Genomic DNA, 15,958 nt, shown 5'->3' on the forward strand with positions numbered 1-15,958 from the left:
TTGCACAGATAGACACTTCCCTTTGTTCCTGTTATAACTTCAGTCAGCTGCTGCCAGATTTCTACTTACATATGGTACTTATCTTTGCTTGGAGTAAGCATGGTTTTTTTAATGGGTTCCTCAGTACTATAGACTATGAGACTGAGGAGGAGGAGGATTTTCTTAAGAACTCTTGACAAGCTCTCTGTGCGGTACTCACCTTGCAGCTTGTCCCTGAAGGTAGTGGGTAAACCTGTGAGAAGAAGTTGGTTTGGGCTCCTTCTTCTTCCTGTGCTTTTTCTGGAAAAGTCATTTTCCAAAAGCATTGGGTCTTGATGCTGCTGCTTTGGATCAATACTAGCCTTGTGAGTTTTGTTACAGTAGCTGTGAGGTCAGTTTACTGGAGGGACAAAGTGGGATGGTAGAATTCCTTCTTTCCTTCCTGTTAGCTGTACTTCAAATGGTGTTCTTATGAAACAAGAAGGCTAAAGTTTAGGTGGAGAGGTGGGGTTGTTTTGTTAAAAAGAATAGTTTACCTGCCTCTTGCAGCACCCAGGCTGGAGCAGATCAGCCTGTGCCAGAGATCGGTGTCAGGCGTAAACAGTTAACAATAAACACATGTAGGCTGTGTCTACACTGGGCCACTTATTCCGGAAAATCAGCCGCTTTTCCGGAATAAGCTGCGAGCTGTCTACACTGGCCCTTGAATTTCCGGAAAAGCAATGATGCTCTACTGTACAAAATCAGCCGCTATTCCGGAAAAACTATTCTGCTCTCGCTCGGGCATAAGTCCTTATTCCGGAACACTGTTCCGGAAAAGGGCCAGTGTAGACAGCCCAGTAGTCTTTTCCAGAAAAAAGCCCCGATCGCGAAAATGGCGATCGGGGCTCTTTTCTGGAAAAGTGCGTCTACATTGACCACAGACGCTTTTCCGGAAAAAGGGCTTTTCCGGAAAAGCAGCCTGCCAATGTAGACGCTCCTTTTCCGGAAAAACTGAAAACGGAATAGTATTCCGTTTTAAGTATTTCCGGAAATTCATGCCAGTGTAGACACAGCCATAAGGTTTGGCTGTCTGCACCTTTAAACTATAAACACACGCAAAAAGTGACTGCTTAGTGCTTACCCTAGAGCCCTGGGGTAGCACTGAGAAGGTCTTCTCTTCTCCTACGTACACTCAGCACTAGAGGAAGCAGGCAAGCCTTCTTAACTGGACGGCTGGCTCTCTGGCTCCTCCAGTCCTCTCTAGGCCTCAAAGACTAAGGGTACATCTACATAGCACCCTAAACTTGAAATAAGATATGCCATTTGTGCTATGCAAATTGCGTATCTTACTTCTAATCTATTTCGAAATAGCTTATTTTGAAATTTGGAGTGTCTACACGGCGCTACATTTTGAAATAATGTGCTATTTCAAGCCATCCCTTATCCCTCATACAACAAGATTCACTGGGTTGGCGAAATAGTGCATCTGTTATTTCGTAAAATATTTTGAAATAACGGGAGGCTTGTGTAGACACAGGTTAGCTATTTCGGGATTCCTCTGGTATAGCCATACCCTTAGCCGTGCAGTGTAGACATACCCTTCGTCTCACAGGGTGCGTCTACACTATAGGCTTTAGCTGAAAATAAGCTATGCACATTGAGCTACATCAATTGCATATCTTATTTCAAAATAGCTTATTTTGAAATAGGGAGCGTCTACACCAGTGGTCCCCAATGCGGTGCCTGCGGGCGCCATGGTGCCTGCCGGGGCATTTATGTGCGCCCGCTGAAACATCTGGGCTGGCCCCACCCCCGGTGCGAGGCACATGCACGGTGCCGGCCCTAGGCACAGGGCACATACGTGGCCCCACCCCCGGAAGCGCGGTGCGTGAGCGGCCCCACCCCCGGATGCCCAGCAGCCACGAAAGGTTGGGGACCACTGGTCTACACAGTACTTATTTTGAAATAGAGCACTCTTCCGCCAACTTCCCTTATTCCTCATACAATGAGGGTTACAGGAGTTGGAGTAAGAAGTCCTCCAGCTTGACAGTATTTTGACACTATTTTGAAATAACTACCTGCTGTGTAGCCGTGGACTAAGTTAGTTAGAATAGCGCAAGTTATTTCAAAATAGTGTTGCAGTGTAGACGTACCCATAGGTAGCAGGTATCAGAGCACTGATGCCTCCAGCAGGGGGCAGAACACACCTCAGATTTTGTTATGCTTCTGATCCAAATGACTGGAGCAGTTACTCCCTGGAGAGTCAAAGCTTTGTAATGGTTCTGGTTGTGCTGAGAAAGAAAAAGGGGAAGGAACAGGTAGCCTGTGGCCAAATGTCCCTAGAAATTTTGGTGTCCAATGGGGGAGAACTGAACTCAGAGCAGTGGGCTCAGGAGCTGGGGAGAGGGGTTGGAGCAGGGCAGGGAGAAAGCAGGGTTCGCGCCCACCTCAAATTCACTGGTGGTTATGGGAAACAGAGCAACCCAGCCCCAGACTGCTCCATTACTGCAGCTCTCAGACACATTGCTCAAGGGAGAGGGGGCTTAGGGAATGGGTGGAATCTCCCCCGCATTCACCAGCCACAGGAAGCAGAGCAAGGTGGCTAGGAGCCAGTGGAATAAAGTGGGCTGGGTTGGGGATGACTGCAGGAGCTGGTGCCACCTCATCCAAGCATGCTGCTGCTTAGGGCACCATGGAATTTGGGGCAATTTGGTGCCCCAAATTTTGTGGTGCCCTGTGTGGCTGCATATTTTGCATATTGGTAGGAATTGCCCTGACTGTGGCTGACCAGCTGGAGAAAGAAAGAAATGAAGAGAGATACATTTACATAGAGCTATTTTCCTTCCTGCGCATCAAAACACCATCTCAACTAGCAAATACAGTGAGAAGGATGTTCAGCTTGAAATGTAGCATACTTCTTTCATTCTCATCACCTGCTATACATTGGGTTCTACCTTCAGAGCTAAGAAATAATTTTCCCCACATCAATATGCAGGGCCTTTGTTCTTAGGACCATTAAAACAACAGTAAAAATGAAGAATAGGCCTAATATTCTGCTGACCAAACTCAAGGGTGAAATTTTCTGGCTTGTGGTATTCAAGAGGTCTGACAAGATGATCAAAAGGATTCCTTCTATTTTTGTTTCTTATTTATATTATGGCAATACTTAGGAATAGTGATGAATGGCAGACACCAATAAACACTCTCATCGGGGACAAACAAGACCATCTACTAACAAAAGAAAAAGAACAAAAAATGCACAGGACAGCGCATTTCAAATAATTGCTGAACAGGGAGCCAACAACCGAGGAAGCAAACATCTAAGAAGAAGAAGAAGATCTTGATACCAATGCAGAAACGCCAACTAGGAAGAGGTAGAATCACGGAATCATTCAACTGGAAGGAAACTTCAGTGATCATCAAGTCCAGTCCCCTACACTGACAGGTGTTTGTTTAACCTGCTCTTAAATATCTCCAATGATGGAGATTCTGCATCCTCCCTAGGCAATTTATTCCAGTACTGGCTGCCCCCAACTTGCGATCAGTTCTGAGAATAGCGTCGCAAGTCAGGGGCAAAGGGCTTAAATTGCAGGAAGGGAGGTTTAGATGGGACATTAGAAAAACTTCCTAACTGTCATTTTAAGTACAGGAGGCCCCCACTTTATAACGGCCTGATTTACGACCCCCCGCATTTACAACTCGAGCCGGCATTTACAACAGGCATCATACGCCGTTGTAAATGTGGAGACTAGGACGTAAGTCGGGGGATTTCTGCCCCTTCCACACTTATGGAAAAGGTCATAAGTGCGGGGGGTCATAAATTGGGCCGTCGTAAAGTGGAGGCCTCCTGTACTTAAAATGACAGGGGGTTTTTCTAATGTCCAGTCTAAACCTATCTAACAGCAATTTAAGCCCTTTGCTTCTTGTCCTATCATCAGAAGTTATGGAGAACAGTTTTTCTACCTCCGGCTAGTAACACCCTTTTAGGTACTTGAAATCTGTTATCATGTCTCCTCTCAGTCTTCTCTTTTCCAGACTAAACACAATTCATTTCTTTCAATCTTTCCTCATAGGTCATGCTTTTTAAACCTATAATAATTTTTGCTGCTCTTTTCTAGACTTTTTCCAATTTAGCCGTATCTTTCCTGAACTGTACTGCAAGAACTGGACACAATACACCAGTTGAGGCCTAATCAGTGTGGAGTAGAGCAGAAGAATTACTTCTTGTGTCCTGTTTGCTGTTTTTTGCAACAGTGTCACGCTGTTGGATCATTTTTAGTATCCAATAGCCACCTAACTTCTTGGTGAAGACTTAAACAAAGATATCATTAGATCATTCAAGCCATCAAATTCTTAAAAAATGGGAAAACTCCTGGCAAAGATAACTTGAATGCAGAATTGTTCAAGGTAAATCCTGAGTTAGTAGCATGTATCCTGGCCTCTCTATTTACATCAGTCTGAGAAAGGAAAAAGGTGCCAGATGAGAGTTTCTTTCTTTGGAATCTTTACTATAGCCCACAAAGGTTTACTCCATGATTGTAATAACTGGAGTGATACCACACTTTCATCCATGTCAAAAAAAGTGTTGCATAAGACCATAGTCCAGCTCATAGAGACAGTTGGTAGGGTTCTCAGAGAAGAGCAAGCTGGTTTCTGAAAGGACATACATACACAGATCACATCTTCCCTCTGCAAAACATAATAAAACAATGCTTCAAATGTCAATAGCAACTCTACATAAATTGCATAGACTTTGAGAAGGCTTTTGATAGCGTTCACAGGAACAGCCTATGGCATATTTTATTGGCATACGTAATCCCTCTCCATATAATCAAGATCACCTAAAGTTTCTATTTCAACTTTACATGCAGTGAGCTCAGTTTTGAAGTCAAAACAGGAGAACGTCTGGAGTGCCTTGTCTGAAATCCTCTTCCAACATTGCCATTGACTGGGTAACGTTGCATGCAACAGAAGACATGTCAAGAGGCATTAAGAGGACACTGTTCCCATTCCTTGAAGGCCTGAACTTTGCAGAGAATCTCACTCCCCTATCATATACACAATACCATATATACAAAAAAACAATTTGACTCAATGTATTCAGCTAACAAGTTGGATTGAAAATCAACTACAAAATGACAGATATCATGACCTTTAATATTGCCTCACCATCACCACTATGGACGGAGGACTGTTTTCACCAATGTGCAATGTAGAAACACATACTTGGGCAGCTCCATCAACTAGGAGGGTGGAACAAGTCAGGACATCCAGAACAAAATCAATAAAGTGAAAACCACCTTCAGAAGCTTAAGTACAATCTGGAAATCATCCAAATACAACGCCAAAACCAACCTCAAGATTTATCACAGCTGAAAACTTTAAACATTACATTATAGTGCCGAATGCTAGGGAATGAGAAAGTATGACCCATCCAAACTATCTTCATTCTATACAACCTGCTTTAGAAAAATCTTCTGTGTCTTTTGGCCCATAATAATCTCAAACCAGGTTCTATTCACACTGTGCAGGCAAGAGGATGTGAGCACCATCATTGCTAGGAGGCACTGGAGATGGATTGGCCATGTGCTTCCTATGGAAACTGATTCCATCACCGGAGTAGCAATAAGATGGACACTTAAATAAAAGGAAAAACAAGATCACCCATAAACAACATGGTGAAGAGCAGTGGAAGCCAAGCTGGGGAATCTGGGGTACAGCTGGGGAACCATTGAAAGATTTGCCACAAACAGACAGGAGTAGAGCAGTTTCATTGCTGCCCTAAACACCAGGGCTACGTCTAGACTGCATCCCTTTTTTGTAAAAGGGATGTAAATCAGACGTACCACAATTGCTAATGAAGTGGGGATTTAAATCTCCCCCGATTCATTAGCATAAAAATGGCTGCCGCTTTTTTTTGGCACGGAGCTTTGCCGGAAAAAAGCGCCAGTCTAGACGCGGATCTTGCAGAAAATAAAGCCTTTTCTGAAAGATCCCTTATCCCTTATCAATAAGTCTAGACTGCATCCCTTATCAATAAGGGATAAGGGATCTTTCAGAAAAGGCTTTATTTTCCGCAAGATCCACGTCTAGACTGGCACTTTTTTCCGGCAAAGCTCCGTGCCAAAAAAAAGCGGCAGCCATTTTTATGCTAATGAATCGGGGGAGATTTAAATCCCCACTTCATTAGCAATTGCGATACGTCTAATTTACATCCCTTTTACGAAAAAGGGATGTAGTCTAGACGTAGCCCAGGAGCATAATGGGAACACAATGATGATGACTACTTAGAATCAGGCGAGCATTGTAAAAACAAACAGCTGACAATAAAACTTTTTTCTTGCATAGTGTTTTTCATTCAGAGGTCTCAAAGTATTTTTCCAAGGAGGTCAACATCATTATTCACATTTTACAAATCAGGAAACTGAGGCAAACAGAGGGGAAGGAACTTGTCCAAGATCTGTGACAGAAGTGTTCCCAGCTCTGATCTATGACAGAGCTGGGAACAGTACCTACGTCTCTTGAGTGACAGTCTAGCACCATACATCTCACTGACTCTAAGAAGATGGGACCTGTCATACACAGCTTACACTGTAAGTTTGAGACACAATCCAACAAATGGACCAGACACACAGGCCCTTAAGACCTTAACATTTCTGAAGGCTCCTCCAGTGACCCCTGTCAGAACCAGTTCTTTTCTGCCACTATGCGTCTTCTTTAAAGGTAACAACAAAAATAAAAAATAAAAACAATAATTGAATAAACAAAACAAACTAGAAAAAAACAACATTCTTTCAGATGCACAAAATTGGATTGTGATCAAAATTTTATGTCCCATAAAATGTGGTTTGAACCAGAGAAAATGCTTTGTGTGAACCTTTGCCTGCATACTGTCTTCATGATTTTATCAGTTTTAAAATCTTGTTCTTAATGTTTCTGCTATATTTGCTTGACTAATTTTAACACATTACTCTTACCATGTTTTTGGTGCTCTGGATTGTTTTAAGTTTATACCGTCACTGTGGTTATAGATTAATTGCTATTGATTTCTAAAGAAAATATATTTTGATATATGCTTTTGACTAAATAGGATTATTTTCACTGTCATTATTTTTAGAGTCTATTAATCTTAGAGAGTCATTCTGCTGTCTTTTTAGACAATCTGTCAATGTCACCTGCATTTTTATCAGGTATTTGATTTCCACAGTAGCCTTTGTGGTCTAATGCCATTCCTAAACCCAAGAGACTCTGCACCCTCCACCACTTCTGTGATGGGAGGCAACCACAAACCCAGAATCCGGGCTCAAGGGAAAGAGACAGGAGACTGCCAGCTCAGCACTATGTTCCCCTGTCCCGGGGGAGGGGCTTCATGTTGATCCAGGCCTATGGCTGTCAAGCGCCACTCTTTCCCTCTCTTCTCTACATCTTCCAACTCACAATGCATCACTAGGATTGCTGCCCATATAGACATACCCAGAGGTCTCTGGGGACAGCGGACAGTATAGGGCAGGGGTGGGCAATAATTTTTGATGGGGAGCCATGCCAAGGTTTTGGTAAGTGGTCAAGTGCTGCACTTTTCTATGGAGGGACTGCAGGGTTTTGGAATGGAGGTAAGGTGCAGAAGGTTACTCAGGGTAGAGGACTGGGGTGCAGGAGGGAACGTGGGGTCTGAGAGGGAGTATGGGTGAAGGAAGGGTTGTGACTTGTGGCAGGGGATTGGGTGCAGGGTCTGGTAGGGGATGTGGGTGCAGGAAGGGATTCTCACTGGGAAAGAGGTACAGGAGGGGGTGAAACGTCTGTGGGGAGGGAGTTGTGACCTGGGCTGGGGGATGGGAGGGTGCAGAGGGCAGGGGATTGCATCCAGGAGGGGATATGGGTTTAGGAGAGGATTCTTACCTGATGGAGGGTTTAGGAGAGGATGCAGGGTCTCTGAAGGAGTTGGGTGTTGGAGAGGGTGGGGTGGCAGAGGCAGGCTCTGGCCAGGAGGCACTTACCTGAGCAGTTTCTGGCCTGCAGCACTCTCATTCAGGCTTCCCTGCCAGCAGCCCCAGATTGCTGGCTGGCTGTGCATGTGGCTCTTTGTGCTGCGGCGTGGAGGGAGGGAGAGGCTTCAAGCGCTGCTCCCCCCCCAGCAAAATCTCTCATCTCCCATTGGCTGATTTCCATCCAATAGGAACTAAGAGATTTTGTAGGGGATGGCAGCACACCTGATATAGAGAATCCCTAGCAGTATGGCTAATGATTGCAGGAATCATACTATCAAGAGGAGGCAGGGAGGCAGGTGGCTGTATACCAATTGCAGGTAGTGGAATAGGCAACTGGCACCCTATGTAGAGGCAAAAAGCCTCTTTGTGGATAGACCTTTCCTTCTGGTGGCTCTGCTAAGATCCACAAGGTTTAGAGTCTGCTGTTTCAGAGGGCAAATTCCACTCTTTCTGCAAATAGTGAATGCAAACCAATGGCACTTCTGCTGGCCTATTGTTTTTCCTTAACATGGAAGCATGGAAGCCCCAGGGTTTTTGAGAGACATAGGGGAAAATTCTTCTTTCAGATTCACAGATCTCTTCCTCTTTACAAAATGAATTTTAGTGTGAATTTTATCTCTGAATTATATGGAAACAGGAGCAATTAGCTTTTAAGCAGTTGCTCATTTGTAGTTATTTCATCTTTCCAATTTCAGTGTCTTTTTATACTGACATTAACAGCACATACTTTCTTCAGCCAAATTTTAAAAATTGTGTTCATCAGCTCACTGAGCATAAAGTTTTTATTTTCACATTTGATTTTTTTTTTCACTTAACAGTAGGTTGTGTAGCATATGTTTTGCACTGCATCTGCTTTTTCTTTGCTTTCAGACTCTGAAAACCGTGTTCATGGGGTAAGTTTCTAAAACATATAATTATGTTGCAAGCAAATAATGGATTGTCATATCATACATACATATTGTTAGCATTATTCTTTCAATTCTGAAGGTTTGTGCATATACAATGATTTTTCTGTGATAAGTTGAGATGTATGTAACCTGTTAAAGAGTAAGAGCAAACTTACAGAAATCTGACTCCATAATCTAAGGAATCATTAGCAAGGCCATGTGATTTCCATGTGTCCAGTACCATACAATTTGCCAAAGAATCCCCCACCTCCCTTGCTGCAGAACTGTGCACCAGAGTCAGACTTATCATTTTTAAAAGATTATGTTTACCCCTTAGAACAGCAGAGAGAACTTCCAACGTGAACTGAGTGTAAACTAATGTGATGTTATATGCCCTTGTCTGAAGAACTGAGGAACTAGTTCTGAGGGGTCTGACCATCTTGTTCATCTGAGTTAAGGTCCTGTAGGCTAAACAATTCTGTATTTTCCAAGATGCCATAGAATTCAGTATTTCTGCCATAGATTTCCCAATGTAACTGTTATCCTATTTATCAGTTCATTCACAGAGATCCCCTTGAGACTGTCACCTGATGGGCTGATTATACCACTGAGCCCACCTACTTGCCCTCTGGGGCACCCCATCACCTTGTTCTACTAAGCCAGAACCTCTGATCTATCCAGCAAGGCACAGAGTTGGGGGTCACAGTCAACAGCAGAGTAACACAGTCACTGAAAGCAGCTTAGTTCCGGGAAGGGTCAGTCAAAAGGGACTTACACAGTACCCATCCCCAACAGGACCAGAACCCCAGATAAATACATCTTACCCTGCATAACAGTTTTACACAATGCAAGTTCATACGTTTGTTTCCTCTACCAATGAAAGAGAGATGCACAGCTGTTGACCCTCCCCCCCCGTAACAATTATTTACATTGGATTTAATAATAAACAAAAGTGATTTATTAACTATAAAAGTAGGATTTAAGTGGTTGCAAATGATAACAGACCATTCAAAATAAATTACTAAGCAAAATAAAACAAAAAAGGCCAGTTAAGCTTAATACTCTAAGAAACTTGTTGCTTGCAGTTTCTTACTGTAATAGTAGTTTTAATCATCATTATCACAAGCTAGGCAGCATCCTAGTTTGGGCCTGATGCTTCCTCCTGTTCAGTCTTAGCTGTTTGCAGCAGGCAGTCATCTCAGTGGTAAGCAGGGGGTATCTTTTTGTCTGGCAACTGCCAATTCCCCTATTGCTTGGTTCCCTGCCTGTAGATTTTACTGAAAGCAGGAAGGAATCCTTTGTATTTCAGTGCTTTCTCCCTCCAGTGAAAAATACCATATCCACAAAGGATTCCAGCATTAGGTGTCCTGCCAAGACAAGTGCCCTGGCCAACTTTAGTCCAGTCTTACAGGAAAAACAAGACTATTCACAGATCATTGTCTTGAGTGCCCTACCTGGCTATTAAGTTCATTGATACTACAAATGGCTTTCATTAGCCCACCTAGCTCGATGAACAGGTTTATACTTCATATTTCTAACGTCAAATACAGGAGTGATACATGCACACAGATGGAATATACATATTCGGGGGATTACAAGCTCTATTCATATTTTAAAACATTTTTCCATAAAAAATATGGGGGTGCAATATCACACCCTGCATCTGACATTTTATGTTTGGATTAATCTACTAGGACAAATCTGCAGCTGTCGCTTACTCTACATATTTCCCCACCAGGGGGAGCTAGTAGGATTAGAGTGAATGCTCCTGGCCCTGTTCCATTTAGCTATGCTCCCTGTATTGCTCCATTTTAATGAGCATGAGAGCTGGAATCCAGCTTGCAGCCAGGGAGTTGGGGAGACAAATGTCTAGGCTAACAAGCTAAACAGCCTGGAGAACTATGCAGCAGCCAAGACCTAGAAGCTGGGCCAGTGAGCTGGTGAAGGTGGTTACAAGCTTCCCCCTTCCCAGGTGCACATGGAGAGAGAGAGCCTCTGAATGATGGAGATCTCCTGAACAGTATCATGGGGTACCAAAACCAGAGAAGTGAAGCTAGGCTGTCAGGAGACCATAACAAAAAACTCATCTTCAAAAATAATCATGGTGGGAAAAAAATGAAAACGTGTTATGTCAGGTAAGTATTTTTAACTGTGAAATGTGGTTGGGGAGGTAAGGTCCAGATAGGAGTGAATGAAGGCTGCTCAAAATGATAGAATACATTAATGTCACCACAGAATTAAGATGTGGCTTCACTGACTCTTTAGTCACATTGTGCCACAGAATCAATGGGACTTTGATTTTAATTTAAAAAACACTATTTCCGCATGTTGTTTGGATTTAAACAGACTAGCAAATAAGTAAAAAACACTTCTGTTGCTGTTCAGTAACAAAGTGTGCTCACTCTTCTAGAGAGAAAATTTATGATGACTACTGCTCTCCTGTAGCTTAAGATGGATTATTAAAATGGCACATTCACATTGTATGAAATTCACACCTGTGCGGTCAACACAAGCTCTATACACCACTCAAGAACCATTGAAAATAGGGCATAAGAGGATATCTCAGCCTTCAGCTGGCCAACTACATAGGGTACAGGTTCAACTAATGTACAGAAGCATAGACATTCCAAGTAATATGTAATCACACTGTGATAGGAAATAATTTTAATTCTATTCTTTCATTTGATGGGGGGGAGTTATTATAATAATTTCGGTAGACAAATTATTGTTTTAGGGTATGTCTACACTAGGAAATTATTTTGAACTAGATTATTTCAAAATAGTTGTTTTGGGAGCCATCAGTCCGAAATAGTTATTTCGGGAAATATTAGTTCAAACTAGCTTATTTTAAATAGTTATTTTGGGAATTATTAGTTGGAAATAAGCTATTTCAAAATAATTTCCTAGTGTCAACATACCCTTAGGCTCTACTGAAATCCTGACTTTGATGAAGTCACTGAATACTATCAGTGTAGTGGAGATGGTGGGAAATGTTGCAATACTTGCACCTATCTGCCAGAATACAGACCTTTTGGGTATTCAACCAGCTCATCTGTACTAGATTTCCTAATGCAAAAAGTTGATTAAGAAGCAGAGATGAAAAAACTAAAAATAAAAGTAATGAAACAGAGAGGTATGGTCATTTTGAGGGTGAGCCAATCAAGTTTTGGTATTTAGCATATCTCAGTTCAAAAGCATTTTAAAAGATTGAAGTTTGTTCATATGTCCTTTTGTGCTCCTGATGTTAAAGAACAAATAGTCTCTAATTTCAAATATTTTTATTGTAATAAGAAAACAACTCTAGATGTGTTTAGGCAGCCACCACGATGTACCCAAGGGGTGTAATTATCGCTTACTATATTAAAAAGAAGGTAATGCAGCACAAATGTCCTGAGACTAATAAGGATACTAGAAAAATAATTGCTTCAAGTTTTCTTTTCTTCCAGAGATACCCAATATTGCTCATTGAGAATGTGTATATATATATTTATATATTTTTAAACTAGCTTTGTTTGTGCGTTTTAGAAATGTAATTACCTAGGTAAATTGCATTTGGAACACCAGGGATTTTAAAAGTCCTGACTGATACAAGGTAAGTAAGATACCTGATACTATTGAGAGTTTATTTTGTGAAAGGCAGATGATATGCCCAGCAGTGTACACAGCACACAACATCAGTCCCTGCCCTGTGGAGCTTACAGTCTAAAATTCTGATCCTGCAATGAGCTATATGTAAATCTAGTCTGGTGACCACAGGATCAGGCCTAAAAATAAACAAACAATGCCCAAGATACATTAGTTTAGCACTTGCTGTCAATATGCTTATATATCAGAAATTATTGCTCATCTTTTGGCCAGAGTCTATCCATCCAAACTTATCAAAGAGGCGGAATAACTGGGTATCTATAATTGTCATTATCAATTAAGATATTCTGAAAATTATTACAAATTTCCCTATGGGGAAAAATCCAACACATGCAGGGATATCAGTGCTTCTGATTTTTGCAAATTTCACTGTATCCTTACCACAAGTCCTAACTAATCACAAGAGGTTAGCTTTTTATCTAATTACACTTTGGAATGGCAGATGATTAATGGCTGCTCCCTTTTCCTTCCTTGTTCTCTTCATGTGGAGAGATACAGTGAGAGTTCAGGGGGATGACTAAATTTAATCTGTTAACATCATAAGAGTGACACTGGGTTATAGAATACTGTCGCTGGGAATGCGGCTGTGACCTCACTCATTTTGGACCCATAACCTGAGAAGGGAATTGAAAAGCTAAAGAAAAAACACAGCAAAAAATAATTATCTAGTGAATGATGCATAAAAATAGGAAGTTATACTGAAGGAGCTCAACTTCTATAGGCTGCCAATGAACAGACTCCAGGGAGAAAAGATCATGTTGTATAAATTCGTTCAAAGGAAGAGGATTATTCACATTACCAAAAGACGACAAAACAAAGAGTAATGGTCTAAAACTAGGAAAGGTAAAGTGTAACAGTTAGGCTACATCTACACTGGCCCCTTTTCCGGAAGGGGCATGTAAATTTCACCAGTCGTCGTAGGGAAATCCGCGGGGGATTTAAATATCCCCCGCGGCATTTAAATAAAAATGTCCGCCGCTTTTTTCCGGCTTTTAAAAAAGCCGGAAAAGAGCGTCTACACTGGCCCCGATCCTCCGGAAAAAGTGCCCTTTTCCGGAGGGTCTTATTCCTACTTCAAAGTAGGAATAAGACCCTCCGGAAAAGGGCACTTTTTCCGGAGGATCGGGGCCAGTCTAGACGCTCTTTTCCGGCTTTTTTAAAAGCCGGAAAAAAGCGGCGGACATTTTTATTTAAATGTCGCAGGGGATATTTAAATCCCCCGCGGATTTCCCTACGACGACTGGTGAAATTTACATGCCCCTTCCGGAAAAGGGGCCAGTGTAGATGTAGCCTGTAGGTAATTAAGCATTGGAATAGACCATGGACCAGGAGAGAGGGGTCAAGCAAAGATATGAGTGAGAATGCAACAGAAAGAAGGGATTAAAATCATAACAACTTAACTGCTTGTGCAGATGTGATATTAAGAGAAGCAGAGAACTATGTCCTCTCTATTTACTGGAGAGTTACATAGCCAGGGCCCTGCACACTGATCCATGCAGGCAGCATTTCATAATCGTCAATGGACCTCTGCAAAGGGACATGGCTCTGCCTATGTAGATCAAAACTTCAAGATCAGGACTACAATGTGGACACAGTAATATAAGATTCCACCCTGAACTGCTAGTGTACTTGATGTAGAAGGACATACTCTTGGAGTGAAAGGGTAGTTCAGACTGCTGCTGTAACATGCATAAGGAGTGAACATGATCAGAGCACCATGAGTCTCTCTCTCTCTCTGCACTGAACATAAACTTGACAAAACTATGCCACTTTCTGGTCCAAATGTAAAATTCACTGAATTGACCCTGATTCACACCTAGGGGGAAGGTGGAGAAGAAACTTCATTTGATTGACACTGGAAACTTTTTAACTCTAGTAGTTGCTCAAATACCATAGCAACTGTCATGATATAAAGACCCTAACCAGAATAGAATTCCTGGTTCCCAGAATACTCTTGAGGTCAGGACAGGGGAATGGTTTTGCTTGCCCTGCATTCAAAAGGGAGAAGTTGGGTGGTGCTCTCTTAAAAATTCGGGGGGAGGAGGGAGAGGGGAGAGAGATCTACCAGACCAATGAAGCAGCAGAAGTCTGGAGGAGACAACTGGAACATCTGAATATATGATAAAATCATACTGTGTATATTTCTCTTTTAGCTCTAATATATATCCTACTGCCCCTTGCATGCAGAAAGAGAGGTCAGAGAAAGGTAAGGCTACTCCTGGAAGACCCTTGGGTTTGGGCAAGCAGTAGCTGCTGCACTACTTTTTTTCACTTCCTACATAATACATACAGTATTTATGCCCCCGGTTCAGATTTAGTAATACCCTGTCCGTTGTTTTATCACAAAATGGGATGTGCCTTTAGGACAGATGATAGATCACATTCTGTTTGATTTCCAAATTCTTACTTTGTGAAGGCTAATGGATATGTGTTTAAATTTGCTACATAGTAGAATTCAATAAAGTACCATAAAGAAGGTCTTCCCTTGATCTTCCATGTACTGCAGCATTTTAAGATTACCTCTGCTTCTTTTCCCTTTCCAAGGATAACCTGATTTTTATTCCCCTGTCATCCTAAAGAGAGTATTTGTTCCTGTTTAGTAAGAAGGATATGGACATACACATATCTCACAAATATCCAAAGCTGGATTTACATTGGATCCACCCAGGTTCATAACAAGGTACCGTACCCTTGAATAAAAAACTATTTTTCTATTGTAGGACATGTTTCAGCAGAAATCAATTTATAAAGAAAGACATGATTAAAATATTGATATTAGCCACTCTGTATCAGTACTGTGGCCAGGAAAAGAAAAATCTTAGAGGACAACATGGATAAGAACATTTCAAGAACTGGAGTTCATCACCTCCAAATTACAATATTCGGGAAACTCAGGAACTTTTTCTAGAAAGGCAAGACTTGATTAGCCCATTGTTTAATCAGGTAAATCAAGGACATCCAATTCTATAGGCAGTACTGAGCATTGTATCAATACAGAATAGCTGGATGAGAACTTCTTTAATGTCTTGATGGTTTTCAGATGAATTTGAATACATAATGAAAGTAATTATTCTCTGGTATTATGATGGATCTTTCAGTGTTTCTTGGAAGACATCTAGCAGGTTGTCTGATCAAGTGTCTTACAGGATAATGATTGTGAAATTGTTCCATATTAGCAATGAGGAAAGAGTATTTGTACAGTGTCTGTATATTTTACTTGTATTATTTTTTCCATTCTGTATCCTAAAGAAAGATGTCAATTTAGAATAAACTATTGAAAAGAAAATTGAAGGTATATTTACTGACTAACATCACCCTTCTGAAGCTAAATGAAAAATGCCAAATGCCTCAATATCTTCGTAAGTGCAACAGAATGACTATAGAGAGCACATCAAAATTAGTCAGGCACACTCTTCCCAAAATAGATGCAGTGTTCCCTGTAAGCTTGGCACTTGTGCGGCCACTCAGGAAAGATTCAAA

The 15,958-nt window shown here is 41.7% G+C and overlaps 1 protein-coding gene across 2 annotated transcripts in view; it reads left to right on the forward strand.

Annotated features, from left to right (window-relative positions):
- Positions 1-15,677, forward strand: part of ANO6 (anoctamin 6) — a 187,577-nt gene extending 171,900 nt beyond the window's left edge. The window contains exons 20-21 of one of the 2 annotated variants that reach the window (XM_075930407.1): positions 8,817-8,839; positions 15,199-15,677. In XM_075930407.1, coding sequence (XP_075786522.1) covers positions 8,817-8,839; positions 15,199-15,316 — 141 coding nt within the window. In that variant the 3' untranslated portion in view covers positions 15,317-15,677. The remainder of the gene's footprint in view (positions 1-8,816; positions 8,840-15,198) is intronic. The other variant, XM_006126492.4, reaches the window with a different exon arrangement.
- Positions 15,678-15,958: the final 281 nt, after the last annotated feature.

Source organism: Pelodiscus sinensis, chromosome 1, assembly GCF_049634645.1.
Source record: "Pelodiscus sinensis isolate JC-2024 chromosome 1, ASM4963464v1, whole genome shotgun sequence".
Classification (NCBI taxonomy): domain Eukaryota; kingdom Metazoa; phylum Chordata; order Testudines; family Trionychidae; genus Pelodiscus; species Pelodiscus sinensis.